The sequence below is a fragment of the Artemia sp. Qi Xiang Cuo genome, chromosome 9 (genome assembly GCF_049724085.1).
Source record: "Artemia sp. Qi Xiang Cuo chromosome 9, ASM4972408v1, whole genome shotgun sequence".
NCBI classification, from domain to species: domain Eukaryota; kingdom Metazoa; phylum Arthropoda; class Branchiopoda; order Anostraca; family Artemiidae; genus Artemia; species Artemia sp. Qi Xiang Cuo.
In genome coordinates, this window is record NC_142802.1 from 9734518 (window position 1) to 9754239 (window position 19722).

General features: G+C 32.9%; 1 protein-coding gene across 1 annotated transcript in view; it reads right to left on the reverse strand.

Annotated features, from left to right (window-relative positions):
- LOC148948298 (uncharacterized) overlaps positions 1-19722 on the reverse strand; it is a 281601-nt gene that overhangs the window by 122251 nt on the left and 139628 nt on the right. Inside the window, exons 6-7 of the mRNA XM_089094880.1 lie at positions 15345-15645; positions 4819-5012 (exon numbers count right to left, since the gene is read on the reverse strand). Of these exons, the coding sequence (XP_088951006.1) occupies positions 4819-5012; positions 15345-15645 (495 nt within the window). The remainder of the gene's footprint in view (positions 1-4818; positions 5013-15344; positions 15646-19722) is intronic.

Genomic DNA, 19722 nt, shown 5'->3' on the forward strand with positions numbered 1-19722 from the left:
GCTAAAAGATATTATTTTTTAATATACCAACACAGGATGGTTATGCCAATTATGAACACACGAAGGTGTCCATAATAGGTAGCGTGGTTGCAGCAACCAAGATGAACAATTCCCAATGTAATATAAAATTTTTTTTAGGCCGAATCCCCTAAATGGTGTCAGATCGAAACACAAAGCTCACTATTGGAACCATTTTGGCCTAAGCCCCTGCAGGGAAACATATAGTCCCTTGGCTTGAAAAACAAGGAAAATCCATTGGCTTAAAAAAAAAGTGGTTGCAACCACAAAATATTGCAACGGAAGCATCTTCTTTTTGTGTTTTTCCTTCTTAGCAACTAGCTGAGCACTGGAACATCATAGATAGCTGTTTAATGGCTAATTTCTACATCTAATTGCTTTTGTAATTAACTTAGAACAATATTTATAATAAAATGCATTTTTTTAGCCCATAACACCTGAAATATTAAAATGAAAGACAATTTTCGACAAAAACTAAATCATCTCATGATGATTCATGATGCAATATGCTTATCTTTTGAAATATAATATAAAAGAACTTTGTTTTCAAAAGTGAATGATATGAATGAATGAATGATACTTTATCTACAAACGAACTTTCACAACATCAAACTGCCGAATGTGTCGTTTTTTGTCAAGAACATTATAAAAATATATAGTATTGTCAGTACGTCATAAACATTGTCGGTACATCATGTTTTTTGTCACGTGCATCATAAACATATAACATTATAACATCATAAAAACATTGACGTTTTTTGTAAGGTACTTTTTAAAAACATGTAACGATTGTACCGACTGGCCAGTCATTTAAAAACGCTATAAACAAACTGACTAATTATAAGATAAGAGTACAGTTTTCATTTATTTAGGATTTCAACAAACCCTAACAATAAGTTGGTTCTATAACGCTCAGTTCTTTCATTAACAGGATTTAGAAGCGGATTTTTTTTTATGTTTTCTATCAAGGCAAATCGAGCTTTGGTTGGCAATAAGGGGCTGGGAGTAGAGAATGAAAACGTGGGTTAAGACACACAGATTAATCCTGAATTTAGTGCAAAGAGCAACAGGTCGTGCTGCCAAGGTTGGGAGGAGGAGTTCCTTGAGGAGGAGAAGTTAAGGCACTTTGCCCTGACCGTAAGTAATTTTCAGGGTTCTCTTCTGGGTAATTTTTAGATCTACCGAAAGGCCAAAATGCCATGTCGCGCAAGCATACTCAAGCAGTCGACGGATAAAATCAAACAGTTTATGGTAACGAACTGTAAGTAAGGAGCGACCCGGCCCAATGATAACCGAAACTCTAGAAAACAGAATTTTGATACCAATAAATACATCGAAAGAATCAGATTTTAATGCTGATTTCAAATATATAAGTTTCATCAAGTTTAGTCCTACCCTGGGGTCGGGGGTTATGTAGGAGGATCTTTCCATGAAGGAAGTTTTCATAGGGGAAGGGACATTACTATGAAGGGGACGCCGGACTTTCCAGCATTATTTAAATAAAGATCAGAAATTATATATAAAAAAACAAGTTTTTCAACTGCAACAGCAACAACATCAAAACTTTAAACGAACAGAAAATATTACATATATGATTGGGTTCACCCCCTAGTCAATACCTCACTCTTTAAGCCAGAGATTTTTTAGTACTTTCGTGAGAGCTGTTTATTCTAATTACCGGCCTTTGTGATTAAGCTGTCAGTTTTACAGAATTGGAACAAAATTCGAACTTTCGCTTAAAGAGCAAGGTATTGACTAAGCGGCGAACCCCCTAATATACGTATTAAAGAGATATGAATATAGAAGTTTGTTAATTCGTAAGTTAATTCGTAAGTTACGTATATTTATTACTAATAAAAACGTTCGTAAATAAAATGAAACAAGTTTCGAGAAAGCCATTTAACCAAATAAAAGTAAATTAATATGAAAATTTTGTTTTAATTATTCATGTACTGTGATCCAAGATCAAAACCTGCATTTATTCAAAAATGTTCAAAAATTGAATAAAAAAAGAAGGTTTTTTTAACTGAAAGTAAGGAACGACATTAAAACTTAAAACGAAAAGAAATTATTCCGTATATGAAAGGGGCTGTCCCCTCCTCAACGCCTTGTTCTTTACGCTAAAGTTTGACTTTCTCACAACTATATTTTTTTTTTTAAATAAAAAACTTTAGCGTAAAGAGAAAGGCGTGGAAAAGGGGAAAAACTTTTTTTTTAATTTAATTATTACAAAGATTGAACTCTTAAGGGCGACACTGACGGTTTAAAATGGGAGACTCACGTTTATTCTATTATTGAATAGGCCAGCACATCTGTCTCTTCAGCGTACAGAGCGAGGCGTTGATGGGGGGAAAGCCCCTTTCACATACGGAATAATTTCTGTTCCTTTTGAGTTATAATGTTGCTCCTTACTTTTCAGTTAAAAAAAACTTGTTTTTTTTATTTAATTTTTGAACGTTTTTGAAATAATGGAGGTTTTGATTTTTGTTCACCGTACATGAATAATTTTAAAAAAAAATTGAATATTAGTCTTGCTTTTATTTGGTTAAATGACTTTATCGAAATTTGTTTAACTTTGTTTGTGAACATTTTTATTAGTAACAAATATGCGTAACTTACGAATTATCTTACATAACGAACCTCTATATTATTATATTTTTAATACGTATATTAGAGTGTTCGCCCCCTAGTCAATACCTTGCTCTTGAAGCTAAAGTTCGAATTTTGTTCCAATTCTTTTAAAATGACCCCTTATTCACAAATGCCGTTAATTAGAATAAATAGCTCTTATAAAAGTAGGCCTACTAAATAATCTTTGGCTTAAAGAGCGAGGTATTGACCAGGGGATGAACCCAATCATATACGTAATGTCTTCTGTCGTTTTAAGTTTTGATGTTCCTCCTTACTTTCAGTTAAAAAACTTGTTTTGTTTATAAATATAATTTCTGATCTTTATTTAAATAATGCTGGGAAATCCAGCACCCCCTTCATAGCAATGTCCCTTCTCCCATGAAAAATTCCTTCATGGTAAGATCCTCCCACATAACCCCCGACCCACTCCCCCCCTCTACTACCAGAAAAAATCCTCTCTGAAAACGTCTGTATACTTCCCAATAACCAATACTATATGTTAACATTGGGTAAAATTCATAACTTTCAGCCCTCCCCCGGGGACTTCTGGGGATTAAGTCATCCTAAAAGACATAGTTATCATATTTTCGACCATGCTGAACAAAATGGCTATCTCAAAATTTTGATCGGGTCACTTTGGGAAAAAAATGAGCGTTGGAGAGGGCCTAGTTGCCCTCCATTTTTTTTGGTCACTCAAAAAGGGCACTAGAACTTTTAATTTCCGTTCGAATGAGCCCTCCCACGATATTCTAGGACCACTGGGTCGATACGATCAGCCTCGGGAAAAAAACAAAACAAAAAACAAAAAAAAACAAACAAACAAATAAACACGCATCCGTGATCTTTCTTCTGGCAAAAAATGCAAAATTCCAAATTTTTATAGATAGGAGCTTGAAACCTCCGCAGTAGGGCTCTCTGATACGCTGAATATGATGGTGTGATTTTCATTAAGGTTCTATAATTTTTAGGGGGTCCTTCCCCCTTTTTTGAAAAATCAGCCAAATTTTCACAGGCACGTAACTTTTGTAAAGAAGGATTAAACTTGTTGAAACTTATATATTTGAAATCAGCATTAAAATCCGATTCTTTTGATATATCTATTTGTATCAAAATACCGTTTTCTAGAGTTTCGGTTACCATTGAGCCGGGTCCCAATAACCAATACTATATGTTAACATTGGGTAAAGTTCATAACTTTCAGCCCTCCTCCTGGGGGCTTCGAGGGATTAAGTCATCCTAAAAGACATAGTTATAATATTTTTGACAATGCTGAACAAAACGGCCATCTCAAAATTTTGATCTGGTGACTTTGGGAAAAAAATGAGCGTGGGAGGGGGCCTAGTTGCCCTCCATTTTTTGGGTCACTTAAAAAGGGCGCTAGAACTTTTAGTATTCGTTCCAATGAGCCCTACCGCGATATTCTAGGACCACTGGGTCGATACGATCACCCCTGGGAAAAAAATAAAAAAAAAATAAACACGCATCCGTGATCTTTCTTCTGGCAAAAAAGGGCAAATTCCACATTTTTGTAGATATGAGCTTGAAACCTCTACAGTAGGGTTCTCTGATACGCTGAATATGATGGTGTGATTTTCATTAAGGTTCAATTACTTTTAGGGGGTCTTTCCCGCTTTTTTCGAAAATCAGCCAATTTTTCTCAGGCGCATAACTTTTGATAGGTAGAATTAAACTTGATGAAACTTATATATTTGAAATTAGAATTAAAATCTGATTCTTTTGATGTATCTATTGGTATCAAAATTCCTTTTTTTAGAGTTTTGGTTACCATTGAGCCGGGTCGCTCCTTACTTACAGTTCGTTACCACGAACTGTTTGATTATTTTACACGGTATTGAAGTTGTAACCGATGGCTTTGATACAAGAAAACCGAGGATCATAATTTTAGATTTATAAGAATTCACTTTCATTTTTTACTGGCCTGCTTCACTTGCAACGTCTTTGAGAATTTCCATTGCCCTTCTCTAAATATTTGAAATTGATTTTAATATTTGAAGTGTCTTCTTTGGGGTATGGTGCCATAATTGACTGATTTCGCTGCCTAATTCCCTGTGGTTCGTATTTTGCTATTCTAACTAAAAAAAAACTCCATAGGCTTTTCCCTGCGTATACAGTTTAAAAGAAGACAGGAGGAGCTTTTACAGGAATTACAGGAGCTTTTACAGGAATTACAGGAGCTTTTACAGGAATTACAGGAGCTTTTACAGGAATTACAGGAGCTTTTACAGGAATTACAGGAGCTTTTACAGGAATTACAGGAGCTTTTACAGGAATTACAGGAGCTTTTACAAGAATTTTACAGGAATATAAAGAAAGCATTATAATATGAATTAAGGTGGTGTGAACTGGAGACAGTAGATAATATTGCTTAAGATATTGACAAAAGACAAGCCGAGTCAAAAGTGAAAGGTCCATTCCAAGAAAAACGCAGTAAATAAAGAAGTTCAAGATTTATAGAAGCTCCAAGCGATTAAATAGCTATAAATAAAGACATTGAGGTTTATAAGGACATTATGCTTACAGAAGCAATCCACCTGCTAATCCATCTTCAAAGAAATATCGATGAAGAAATACCGTATCTTATGAGAAAAAGGAGCAAATTATAAAAAGGACACCAACAAAAGGAAAACAGGAAAACACAAAGGAAAAAAGGAAAACAACAAAATCTCTGGGGTGGGTGAGCGTGTTTATTTAAAATTTTAAGGACATGTTGAACCGAATCAAAAGACACCGTGAGCATCGAGAAGTGAGATATGTTTAAAGTCGCAGCAGTGGCTCAGGGTGTAAAGTTGAAACTTGCAGGATATGTTGAAGGGGATATTGGACTGGTTAGAAATCCAGGCTGTAAAAAAGGGCGTACTTATGTTGTTTCAGGATCGGCAGAGGGTCTTAGCTTTGATTATTCAGGAAGTTATTAGGGAGAAGCTTAGCTAAATCAAAAGACACTACCATGGATATAAGTGGTTAGAAGGTATTATCTGCAATACCTAAGAAACGGGTAAGGATATTAAGTTGTAACTTTCAGGACATGTTTAGGGGGAAATTAAGGACAAAATTTGCATCCATTTTGTCAAAAAGGGCGTAATTGTAACATCTCCAGAACAGTTTAGGGTGACGAATTGAAATTTTCCAGGAATATTGAAGGGGATATTAAACTATATCAAAAGACACTGGGTGCAGCCAGTTCGTAAAAAAGAGTAGTGGGACCACTCTGCCTCCGACGGGAGCCAATCCCCATCGAATCCCGATCCGGACACTTTTTTATTTGTAACATAGGGAAATTAACATATGTTTCTTGGTTAAGTTTGTTGGTTATGTTGATGTAGTTTTATGGTTATGTTAAGCTGATGTTGTTTCTTGGTTATGTTGTTTCTTGGTTATGTTATGTTTGGTGGTTATGAGTGTTATGTTGATGTTGTTCCATGTTTATGTTTGATGGTTATGCTGTTTGATGTTTGTTGGTTATTTTGATGTTTGTTGGTTATGTTATGTTGGTGTTGTTTTTTGATTATTTTATGTTGATGCTCTTTGATGGTTATGCTGTTTGATGGTTATATTGTTTGATGTTGTTTGTTGGTTATGTTGATGTTGTTTCATGGTTGTATTTTGTTGATGTTGTTTGCTGGTTATGTTATGTTGATGTTATGTTATGTTGTTATGTTATGTTATGTTGTTATGTTATGTTATGTTGGTTATGTTGTTTGTTGGTTATGTTGATGTGGTTTGGTGTTATGTTATGTTGCTGTTATTTCATGGTTAAGTTTTGTTGATGGTTATGTTATGTTGGTTATGTTTGATGGTTATGTTGTTTGATGTTTGTCGGTTATGCTGTTATGTTATGTTGGTTATGAGTTTTGGTTGTTGTTGGTTGGTTATGTTATGTTGATGATGTTTTGTGGTTATGATGTTTGATGTTTCTTGGTTATGTTGATGTTTGTTGGTTATGAGTGTTGGTTTTTGCTTGATGGTTATGTTGTTTGTTGGTTATTATGGTTATATTATCTTGGTCATGTTTCATGGTTATATTTCTTGGTTATCTTGATGCTGTTTGGTGTTTGTAGGTTGTGTTGTTTCTTGGTTATGTTGTTTGTTTATTATGTTGATGGTTATGTGGTTTGATGTTATGTTATGTTAATATTGTTTCATAATCATGTTTTGTTGATGGTTATGTTATGTTGGTTATGTTTGATGGTTATGTTGTTTGATGTTTGTTGGTTAAGTTGATGTTTGTTGGTTATGAGAGTTGGTTGTTGTTTGATGGTTATGTTGTTTGTTTGTTATGATGTTTGATGTTTGTTGGTTATATTGATGTATGTTGGTTATGAGTGTTGTTTGATGTTTGATGGTTATGTTGTTTTTTGGTTATGTTGGTTATCTAATGTTGGTTATGTTTGATGGTTATGTTTCTTGGTTATGTTGATGTTGTTTGATGGTTGTTGGTTATGTTGGATATGTTCGTTTGTTATGTGATGGTTATGTAGTTTCTTGGTTATGTTGTTTGTTGGTTATGTTGTTTATGTTTCCTTGCTTTGTTGATTTTTGTTATGTTTGCAGGAGATAATTGAAATAAATGATGTTTCTAGGCAAAATTCCCAGCTAGAAAGACTCCCCGGCGATATTTGTCTAGACAAAAACACATCTCGCAGCTAGTTAGACTCCCCCGCAATGCCTTTTCCAGACACACACCAAGGTGATTGAACTCCCCCGTGTTGTTTCTAGGCAAAATTCCCAGGTGCTTTGAATGCCCTACGATGCTTTTCTAGACAAAAACATATCTCCCATATGGTTGAATTCCCCCTCGTCTTTTCTGGGAAAAATTACCAGGTGCTAGAAGTCCCCTAAAATGCTTTTCTAGACAAAATTCCCATGTGGTTGAACTCCCCCGTGTTGTTTCTAGGAAAAATACACAGGAGGCTGAAATCCCCCGCGATGTCCTTCTAGGCAAAAACATGCCTCCCCAAGGCTTACTGAAAATAGCAGTGTTACACTTTAGGAGCTTTCTGATAATAAATTTAGCTATTAACTTAATGATTTCCATTACCTCTCTATTAACGTTTTCCATAAAATAAAAAAAAAATTGTGTTTAAAGGAAACTGTGAAATATATTAGTGACAATGATTTGAATCATTATGTAAAATAGTGAGGAAACTACGTTATTAATATTCTTGTGTTTTTAAAAATAAAATGTTTTGAAATATGTTTGTTTAAATTTTATAGAAAACGTTAATAGAGATTTAGCGGAAATCATGAAGTTAACAGCTAAAGTTATTATCTGAAGGCTCCTGCAGCGTGACACTGCTATATTCAGTAAGCCCTGGGGAGGTATATTTTTGCCTAGAAAGACATCACGGGGGATTTCAGCCACCTGTGAATTTTGCCTAGAAACAACGCAGGGGAGTTCAACCATATGGGAATTTTGTCTAAAAAAGCACTGTAGGGGATTTCTAGCACCTGGAAATATTGCCTAGAAACAACGCGGGAGAGTTCAACCATATGGGAGACAAGTGTTTGTCTAGAAAAGCATCGTAGGGGATATCTAGAACCTGAGAATTTTGCCTAGAAACAACGCGGGGGAGTTCAATCACCCTGAAGTGTGTCTATAAAAGGCATCTTTGGGGAGTCTTGCTAGCTGGGAGATATGTTTTTGTCTAGAAAAACATCGCAGGGGATTCTTGCTAGCTGAAAATTTGGCTTAGAAACATCATTTATTTCAAATATGTCCTGGAAACATAAAAAATATCAACAAAACAAGGAAATATCAACATCATAACCAACAAACAACATAACCATGAAACAACATCAACATAACAATCACATAACCAACAACATAAACAACATATCCAACAACCATCAAACAATATCAACATAACCAAGAAATATAACCATCAAACATAACCAACATAACATAACCAACAAACAACATAACCATCAGACAACAACCAACACTCATAACCAAAAAACCTCAACATAACCAAAAAACATCACACATCATAATCATCAAACATCATCAACATAATATAACCAACAAACAGCATAACCATCAAACAACAACCAACACTCATAACCAACATAACATAACAGCATAACGAAAAAATATCATACAACAAAACCATCAAACATAGCCAACATATCATAGCCAACAACAAAACATAACCATGAAACAACATCAACATAACATAACATCAAATCACATAACCATCAACATAATCAACAAACAAAATAACCAAGTAACAACATAACCAAGAGACAACATAAACAGGAAACAACATAACCAAGAAACAACATAACCAACAAACATCAAACAACATCAACATAACAACATAACCATCAAACATAACCATCATAATATAACAAACATAACCAACAAACAACATAACAATCAAACAACAACCAAAACTCATAACAAACTAATATCAACATAACCAAGAAACATCAAACATAATCAACATAATATAGCCAATAAACAACATAACCATCAAACATCAACCAACACTCCTAACTAACATAACATAACAGCATATCCAACAAACATCAAACAACATAACCATCAAACATAACCAACATAACATAACCATCAACAAAACATAACCATTAAACAACATCAATATAACCGACAAACAAGATATTCAACATAACACAACATAACCATGAAACAATATAACCAACAAACAACATCTACATAACAGCAACATAACATAACATCAACATAACATAACAACACAACATAACATCAACATAGCATAACCAACAAACAACATCAACAAAACATTACCATGAAACAATATCAACGTAACCGAAAAACAACATCAAACAATATAACTTTCAAACAACATAACCATCAAACAGCATCAACATAACATAACCATGAAACAACGTCAACATAACATAACCAAAAAACATTAACATAACCAACATACATCAAACAAAATAACCATCAAACATAACCATGAAACAATATCAACATAACACTCTTAACCACCAAACATAAGATTACCAAGAAACAACACAACCAAGAAACAACATAACCAAGAAACAACATAACCAAGAAACAACATCAGCATAACATAACCATCAAACTACATCAACATAACCAACACACATAACCAAGAAACACATGTTACTTTCCCTATGTTACAAGTAAAAAAAGTGTCCGGATTGGGATGGGAAGGGGGTGGGCTCCCGTCGGAAGCAGTGTGGCCCCACTACTAAGAAGGTTGTATCTGCCTTTTCCTGTGTAATGTTGATTGCTGTTACCAATTAAGCATTTTTATGAATGATACCAATTAAAAGGTGTGTTTTTCATGTATTAAATTAAAAATTAAATGTGATGAGTAAAAGTTTATTGGTCTAAAAATGGGTATAATCTGAAAGCTAATATAACTATTTATAACTAAATTCCGATCATTACAATTTGTAAGTATGAAAAAATTAAATTATAACATTCTAATTATTCAAGGTTTGTTTAGTAAACTGAATTGGAAATACAATTATATATTAAGCAGTATTGTCTCATCTGACCACAGTTCTCAGTTGACTCTGGGTTTCTACTTGTTTAATAAGACTTTAAAAATAAAAAGCACAGTTTTTTTATTATTGCAAAATTAAAGTCATTATAAATTATTTTAAATATTAAAACCCATAATATAAATTCATAAACAATTAAAGCTTAGTGAACGATTATATAAAATTGAATTATTATAAAATAAAAATTATTATAACATTTATGTTCATATCATACAATTTTTGGCCATATGTTGAGACTTTTTCTAATTTTTTATATTTTGTTCCCCTTCCTAAGGGAAAACATTTTTATTCCTTACTCAAGAGCTAGAAATTTCATCTTGGAAACCAAAATCACATTAGCAAAGAACAAACCAGGTTTTAGTAATAGAGTTTAGGCTCTTCGAATTCCCTATCTAATGCTTGGTCTCTTGTATATTCACTAGGGAAAAGGGAGGAGGTACCAAGTTCATTTTTCTTAATGACATTTCCTTCTAAAAACAGGTGAGACTTGGATCTTTTTTTCAAGGCATAAAAGTCAAAACACTAACTAATAACTAATGGCAAAAGAAATTAAAGTTGGTCCATGGGGATTTGGCTTTGTCCTTTGCTAAAATTAACAAGGAAAGGATAATTATAAATCCTAAGAACAAAAAAAGTAATGTGAATGAAACTGTAAAATAGGTGTTAAATAGAGTCTAGTTGTAGTCCTTGAATGATGTTACAAAAATATTATTAAGAACGTTAAGAAACAGAAATATCTGATGATACCGAAATGGTTATATTTTTGTATCAAAATGGTTACATTTTGTATCAAAATATACTAAATAAAAATGACTGCGAAAAAATAAAATATTAACTGCGCCTCTATATTCTGCTTCCAGAAGTTAACTTTGAAAAAAAAAAAAAATGGTACGTCACTTAAATTACAGGAACAGTTTGAAGAACAAACATGAAGGCAAATATGTTGGAATATCATTTTGGATATTTGGAAATGCCGACTCCGGTTGTCAATTATTATAACCTTAAAGTATATAATTAGAATATAAAATGAATATATATATATTTATATATATATATATATATATATATATATATATATATATATATATATATATATATATATATATATATATATATATATATATATATATATATATATATATATATATATATATATATATATATATATATATATATATATATATATAGTACTGGAAACGTTCATTTGAATGTTTATTTGTTAGAAAAGGTCGATGGATTCTACAAAGATAGTATCAACTCTTGAGAGAGCAGGGAGTCGGAATTTTGTTCTAACTACCCTCTGTAGGTATATTTGTCAACCCTTGGGTAGACGAAGGGATAATAAGCTGAAGTAGTCTATGGCTAATATCATATATAGAATTAAACTAAATTAATATTCTGCATAACGTTTTAAAATTGTTTGACAGGGAACGTAGGCAAAATGGTTTTCGGAAGGAAGAGGGGCGACGGCCTTGGTTTGGTAATTTTATCTGGGTTAAGGGAAATCTTGTTCAAAGCCAAAATATAGGTGAATAAGATGAATAATATATGATATCTTAGGAATACAAAATTATGAAATACCACAACCTAAGCCTGAAACCCCTTTCCTGGTACCTTCGTTGGCGAGGCCCATAGTGTTTTTAGGTTCGTATATTTTAGGAGCTATTAGAAGGTCATATGCTTCCTTCTAAGGTTAGTTTGCTCAAAGAATCAACAGTTCTGTTGGTACTCAGCAACCTAATTAAACACTAAAATAAACAAATATGATTATCCAAAATAGTTTCTTCGTTTAAAGTAAAGAGACATTTAGTTGTATATTCCCTGTCTATGAAAGAAATTGAGAAATCAAGTTGAAGATTGACTCCATATTGTTCCAAAATTGAGCTCATTTTCTTAATACACTGAAGTTTAATCCTCTTAAAGGAATTTAGGGACCAGTCAAAGTCCTTAGCAGCAAATCTTCTTAAGAGTATTGTGCCCTCAATATCTACTTTAGCTCTCTTATTCATGCTCTGACGACAGCAGTCACTTGAAAGATATATAGAACGGACATAATGTCCTAAGGGAGAAGATGCAACACCTTTGCCACTAATCGATATTGTATAAATTCATAAGTCCCTTTGAGGGCATTAAATTATTTTCCCCCATGTTTGGTCCCCACTAAAATAAATGACTTGGAGATAAATTTCAGACGTCGTGATATTCCATTTATTGGAAAAAGATAATAGAAAGTATTCTTTTGTAACGCCCTTGAGACTTTTTTGGAGAAATAGATTTCTTTTTCACTGATACAAACGACGTAGAATATTTTAAATGTAACATAAATAGGATTTTCACGTTTTATAGCTCTTATGTTTTTTAATTTTATTATATATTAAATTACTTTTTTTTTTATATAACGTTTATTTTGAAGATGTACTACTAGAAATGAACGGCTTAAAATTTGCATCTCCAGCGGATATTAGCGTAATCATTTGGGGGTGTCAATATCAAACCATACGAGTATTTTATTTAAAAGAAAAATTGAACTGAAACCTACTAAATTAAAAAAAGACGTTATAAGGCTTAAATAAAAGTGATTTTTGTGTTGAGTTCTTTGAATATTTTTATACTACTATTAAGCTTCAGCAGTTAATATTTTGGATGTTTTTTTTACTTTAACAATATAGTTACGAGATTCCTATGATCAATATTTGCATGGTCAAAATTTGTTGGAATAGCCTTGCTTACTAACCCTACTCAAAGACAGATCATATTTTATTTCTACTTACAATTCATCACGTTCAGAACCAATTAAAGCAGAATGTATAAGGCTCATATGTGTGTTTTAGAGTGCCAAACGAAGGTAGCGGAAAATTACCACCACCGTAAGATTTCTTTGACCCTCCCTAGATTTTGAGAAATTGTGTATGCTATTTTCGCTGATAAAAAATAATTGCACCCCCCTTAGTTTTCAAAATACATTCTTCATCATTTTTTAAAAAACATAAAAATCCTTGAACCCTCGCTCCCCTACATTTTCGTTAATTTGCGCCCCTGTGTTTCAAAAAGATCCAGACTTGCATGCTTATTTGTATGATATTATATATATATTTTTAGTGTAACAAAACCTAGCACAACTAATTCTAGTAATTTAAGAACAAAACTTAGAACATATAACTTTTTAAAGCCTGATTGATTCTTTTCTGAAAAATAAAGCCTTGCTAAGTCAGGAAACAGAACGCAATTTTTTTAATAATAGCATTTTACAAGTAACTCTCCAGTTTTTATGTGGCTATGCCAAAAAAACGTTTTCTTCCTAAAATTTTTTGTTTACGAGTGCAGCGAGTCATTGAACAACTTTTTCTACCGGCTTCCTCTTTCGGTTTTCGAAATCAGTGAATTTCTGTGTCTTGCTTGACTTAACTGAATGATTATTCATGTTTTTTCCTTGACAAATGACATGTAAATGACATTTACATGTCATTTGTCATTTACATGGTTTGTCATTTACACTATTTCCAAGAATAAACTCAGTCAGGAACTAAGCGGGAGGGCTTCTAATTTGCTTTTTGCCAAGGCGCTTAATGTCCATGTCCTGAAAATTGTCTGAAAACCATAGAAATGGTAAAAAGTTAACAAACGTACCTCTTCCTCTCTCCCTATCTCTGCCTGTCTCTCCGTCCTTCTTTCTCTCTCCCCCTTACTCTCCCTCTCTATCTCTATCTTTCATCGTCTCTCTTTTAGTGAAATCCTTTTAGACTTATTTCCTTGGACATTTTCAAGATAACTTTTCTTGTACTATGAGCACGATAGTAGAGAGGGGGGCGCTACTCCGAACAGCACACCATATATGGGCATAGAGTCCCTGGGGAGAACACGTGGTTAATGGGGTCAATGACCTAAATTTCCAAGGTCGATGTTGTTGTTGTTGTAAGTGCACGCTCTCAGCGAATGTCAAGGTCGATGTTGTTGTTGTTTCCGAGGCGAATGTCAAGGTCAATGTTGTTGTTGTTGTTGTAAGTGCACGCTCGATGCAAATGTTATGAGTTTCCAGAAATAGAAAACAGCATTTGTTGTTGTTTTGGACATGTACATGCTCGAGGCGAATGTCATGGTGTCCAGAAATAGGAAACAGCATTTGTTGTTGTTGTTGTTGCTCTCAGCAAATGTTATGAGTTTCCCGGAAACAGTTAGATCACGTGTTTCCTTCTCAGCCAATCAGAGGGCTTTGTTTACATATTAGCGGCGGAGTGAATATAAGGAAAGGATTTTTGCTATAGTTTTTATTAGTGTGTGAATAGAATTTACTAAGTTTTTAGTTAGCAGTGTAATAACATGAGTGAACAAGTTGAGTTAGAAATATCCTTTTATTGCTACTGTTCTATTTGTAAAGGACATTTTCATGATTTTGAACATTCTCATCAACCTACTGCATGTTTAGACAGCTTAGAGGCAGAGACAGATGAGAAGAATCTGGAGGAAACGAGAAGAAAAATTATATGTGACATGGAGAGAAATTTATATCGATTGCAAGTAAGCTCAGATAAAAGAAGGATTGATATAATAGAAAAGGAGGATCAAAAGAAGAGACTTGGAAAAGAGGGCTTTCTCTATAGAGATATCACAAAATATAGTGTAAAAGACAGCAGTGAAAACCCAAACAAAATTGTGTATAGTGCAAGATATAACACTGAATATTATGATGAATATGTTCTAAGAGAAGAGAAAAAGTGTAGCATTAAGAGACAACATAAGACGTTATTCTATGGAATGGATTTTAAACAACGAAAACCGTGGTGGAAGAGTTCTCATAGATCATTTTACGATAAATCCCATTTTTGATATGCATAATGAGTTTTATATTGTAATCATACAATAAATTTGTTTCTGCTATTTTTATTTTCTCCTACTAGATATGTATAGAATAAGGATACCAGCAGAGACTTCTGTACATGAAGAGTTTAGTTTGATTAGATCACCCAATAGAGTACTATCAATCCCCAGTCTAGTTTTCTATTAAAGATAAAAAATAAATCATTCTTCTAATCATTTACTCATTTGAAAAATCAATATTTACAACGGTTTTTAAATATATAATGTCTGGTTCAATTATTTCAACATCACTATCGCTATCTTCTAATATCACTATATTACACAGAGGGGTGGTATACATTCAACCTCCGGTTCAAGTAATTGAACCCCGTCTTCATCATTGACCGTTATATCGATCAAAGGGGGCATCTCCTGAAATAAATCCTCTCGTACTCTTACAGGTATACTAGCAGCCAACCGCTCATCATCTTCAATACACATTCGGCCCGAAGGCCCCCTCCTCTCTAAATCATCAGATGTGTATGATAGTCCTAATGAGGTATAATGGCCTTCCATTACATGATCATCAGTACCATCAATGCTTATATCGTGCAATAGAAGCTCATCCTCAACTGTGAGCTCCCACTCACTCCATATAACCTAAAAAGATTGAGAACACTATTGTCAAAAGCTCTGTGGAAAGGTATAGTCTTCTTGAATATACTGAGGGGTGTTCTATAAATGTAATAAACAGGGTTACTTATTATTTTTCATTTTATCTATAAATTTATATGTCTAAAATTCATCAATTAGCCAGTTGTGGTTTTTTTTTATATTATTTTTTACATAAGGAGCGAGATTTAATGTCATTGATAGAAGCCTGTATGAGATTTAATGTCTGTGATAAAACCAGGAAAAAAAACCTTTCCAAGAACTTTGTTTTTCAAAGAAAAGTAAAGAGCTACGATATTAAATCAAAGAGAGCAGAAATAAAGTTGAATAATTGCATAAACGTAAATTTTCTGTAAAAATACTTCGAATTAATCACTCCTAAAAAGGTAAGTATAGACCGCTCATCCTCTTGGTGGGGAACCATGCACAGCTGTGTCCTCTTCGGTCGACTAGGTGCTGTAGTGAGTTGTTTTTAATAGGAGTACATTATTTTTGAAGATTTAAATGAATCAGATTAGTTAAACAAAGCTTATAAATAAAAATTGTATTAACAGTTAATTTTGTACCGACTACATAAATATTTAAGACCAAGTGCACCACGATGCACCATTGTGGTCTGAGAAATTCAAAAACTCAGATCCTCTGTGGGGGGGGGGAGCATGCACAGCTGTGTCCTTCTCGGTCGGCTAGGTGCTGTAGTGAGTTGTTGGTAGTAGGAGTACATTATTTTTGAAGATTTAAATGAATCAGATTAGTTAAACAAAGCTTATAAATAAAAATTGTATTAACAGTTAATTTTGTACCGACTACATAAATATTTAAGACCTAATGCATCGCGAAGCACCATCGTGGTCTGAGAAATTCAAAAACTCAGAAACTCAATACATAGTTTTCGATAATTTCAAGTCGATTACTATCTAAGAATTTTATTTCTACAACACTTAGACCTTCCTTAGGTTGAAGTGCTGTTTTGCGCCACAAAATGGTAGAAAACCCCGCTTTAATTGAGTACATTATACGTTTTGCCTCTTACAATGTGCCCCATTAGCTTGATATGTTATCTCGTGAGAAAAAAAAACTTATACATAAACACACATCAGCAATCTTTCTTCTGGTAAATATATAAAATTCTACATTTTTGAACAAGGGGGCCTGAACCCTCTACAGTAGGCTTCTCGGATACGTTGAATATGCTAGTGATTTTCATTAAGGTTCCATAGCTTTTAAGGGGTATTTCAACCCTTTTTCGAAAATCAGCCAAATTTTTTCAGGTGCTTAACTTTTGATTGGTAGGACTAAACTTGATGAAACTTATATATTTGAAATCAGCATTAAAATCTGATTCGTCCGATGTATCTATTGGTATCAAAATTCCGTTTTCTAGAGTTTCGGATATCTTTGAGCTGGGTCGCTCCTTACTTACACTTCGATACCACAAAATGTTTTATTAATTAAAAAAACTTTTTCCACAAAATAAGTTTTTCAAAGAAAAGTAAAGAGCTACTACATTAAATCAAAGATGAGTAGAAATAAAGTTAAATAATTGTTCAAACGTAAACTTATGTCCAATGACATACTAGTTAAAGTGACAAAAAACTTTTTCCCACAAGAGGACACTTTTCAACTAAAAGTAAAGAGCTACAGGACTAAATCAAAGATATGATGAAATAATAACTAATAATTGTTCAAACTTAAATTTTCAGTAAAGTTATGTTTAGCGATAAAATTATTAGAGTGACAAAAACTCTTTCCCACAAGAGGACACTTTTCAACTAAAAGTAAAGAGCTACCAAATCAAAGATATGATAAAATAATAACGAATAATTGTTCAAAATTAAATTTTCAGTAAAGTTATGTTTAGCGATAAACTTATTAGAGTGACAAAAACTCTTTCCCACAAGAGGACACTTTTCAACTAAAAGTAAAGAGCTACTAAATCAAAGATATGATGAAATAATAACGAATAATTATTCAAACTTAAATTTTCTGTAAAGTTAAGTTTAGCGATAAACTTATTAGAGTGACAAAAACTCTTTCCCACAAGAGGACACTTTTCAACTAAAAGTAAAGAGCTACTAAATCAAAGATATGATTAAATAATAACGAATAATTGTTCAAACTTAAATTTTCTGTAAAGTTATGTTTAGCGATAAACTTATTAGAGTGACAAAAACTTTTTCCCACAAGGGGACACTTTTCAACTAAAAGTAAAGAGCTACCAGACTAAATCAAAGATGAACAGAAATAATAACGAATAATTGTTCAAACGTAAACTTATGTCCAATGACATACTAGTTAAAGTGTCAAAAAACTTTTTCCCACAAGAGGATACTTTTCGAGTGAAAGTAAAGAGCTACCAGACTAAACCAAAGATATGATGAAATAATAACGAATAATTGTTCAAACATAAACTTATGTCCAATGTCATACTAGTTAAAGTGTCTAACTTTTGTGTGTTTTCGCAATAGAATGGCTCAATTGTGAGTTTTTCACTGACAAGTCCTTTTTAGCCACGCCTTTATAATCAATGGATCATAGTTCTTTGTAAAGTTATGTTTAGAGATAAACTTATTAGAGTGTCAAAAAACTTTCCCACAAGTGGACACTTTTCGACTAAAAGTATAGAGCTACCAGACTAAATCAAAGATGAACAGAAATAATAACGAATAATTGTTCAAACGTAAACTTATGTCCAATGACATACTAGTTAAAGTGTCAAAAAACTTTTTCCCACAAGAGGATACTTTTCAACTAAAAGTAAAGAGCTACCAGACTAAATCAAAGATATTAGTAAATAAAAATGAATAATTGTTCAAACTTAAATTTTCATTAAATTTATGTTAAGCTATAAACTTATCAGAGTGACAAAAAACTTTTTCCCACAAGAGGACACTTTTCGTGTAAAAGTAAAGAGCTACAAAATCAAAGATATGATGAAATAATAACGAATAATTGTTTCATTGTTCCTTTAGTAGCCACACAATTAGACTAAAAATTACGATATTTATGCACAGTTTCAACTAACTACGGCTATGCATGTTAAAGGCGAGCCATTTTCTTGCGAGAACACAAAAATCAGAACACACACACACAAAAACTTACGAACACACACAAAAATTTACACACAAACAAAAACTTACACACACACACAAAAACTTACACACACCCAAAAACTTACCCACACACACAAAAACTCACACACACGCAAAAAAAACTTACACACACACAAAAACTTACACACACACAAAAATCTGAAAATTCCTTTTTTTGCCAAGCCTTGACCTCCCAAATTAAAGGATATGAATTAGAACCAAGGGACCGTAAGTTCATCGTATTTTGCATTTTTTCTAACTTTTGTGTGTTTTTGCAATAGATTGGCTCAATTGTGAGTTTTTCACTGACAATTCCTTTTTAGCCACGCTTTTATAATTAATGGATCATATTTCTTTGTAAAGTTATGTTTAGCATTAAACTTATTAGAGTGACAAAAACTTTTTCCCACAAGAGGACACTTTTCGAGTAAAAGTAAAGAGCTACTAAATCAAAGGTATGATGAAATAATAACGAATAATTATTCAAACTTAAATTTTCTGTAAAGTTATGTTTAGCAATAAACTTATTAGAGTGACAAAAAACTTTTTCCCACAAGTGCACACTTTTCGAGTAAGAGTTAAGAGGTACCAGACTAAATCAAAGATGAACAGAAATAATAACAAATAATTGTTCAAACGTATACTTGTGACCAGTGACATACTAGTTAAAGTGTCAAAAAACTTTTTCCCACAAGAGGATACTTTTCAACTAAAAGTAAAGAGCTACCAGACTAAATCAAAGATATGATGAAATAATAATGAATAATTGTTCAAACTTAAATTTTCTGTAAAGTTATGTTTAGCGATAAACTTATTAGAGTGACAAAAAACTTTTTCCCACAAGAGGACACTTTTCGAGTAAAAGTAAAGAGCTGCCAGACTAAATCAATGATGAACAGAAATAATAACGAATAATTGTTCAAACGTAAACTTATGTCCAATGACATACTAGTTAAAGTGTCAAAAAACTTTT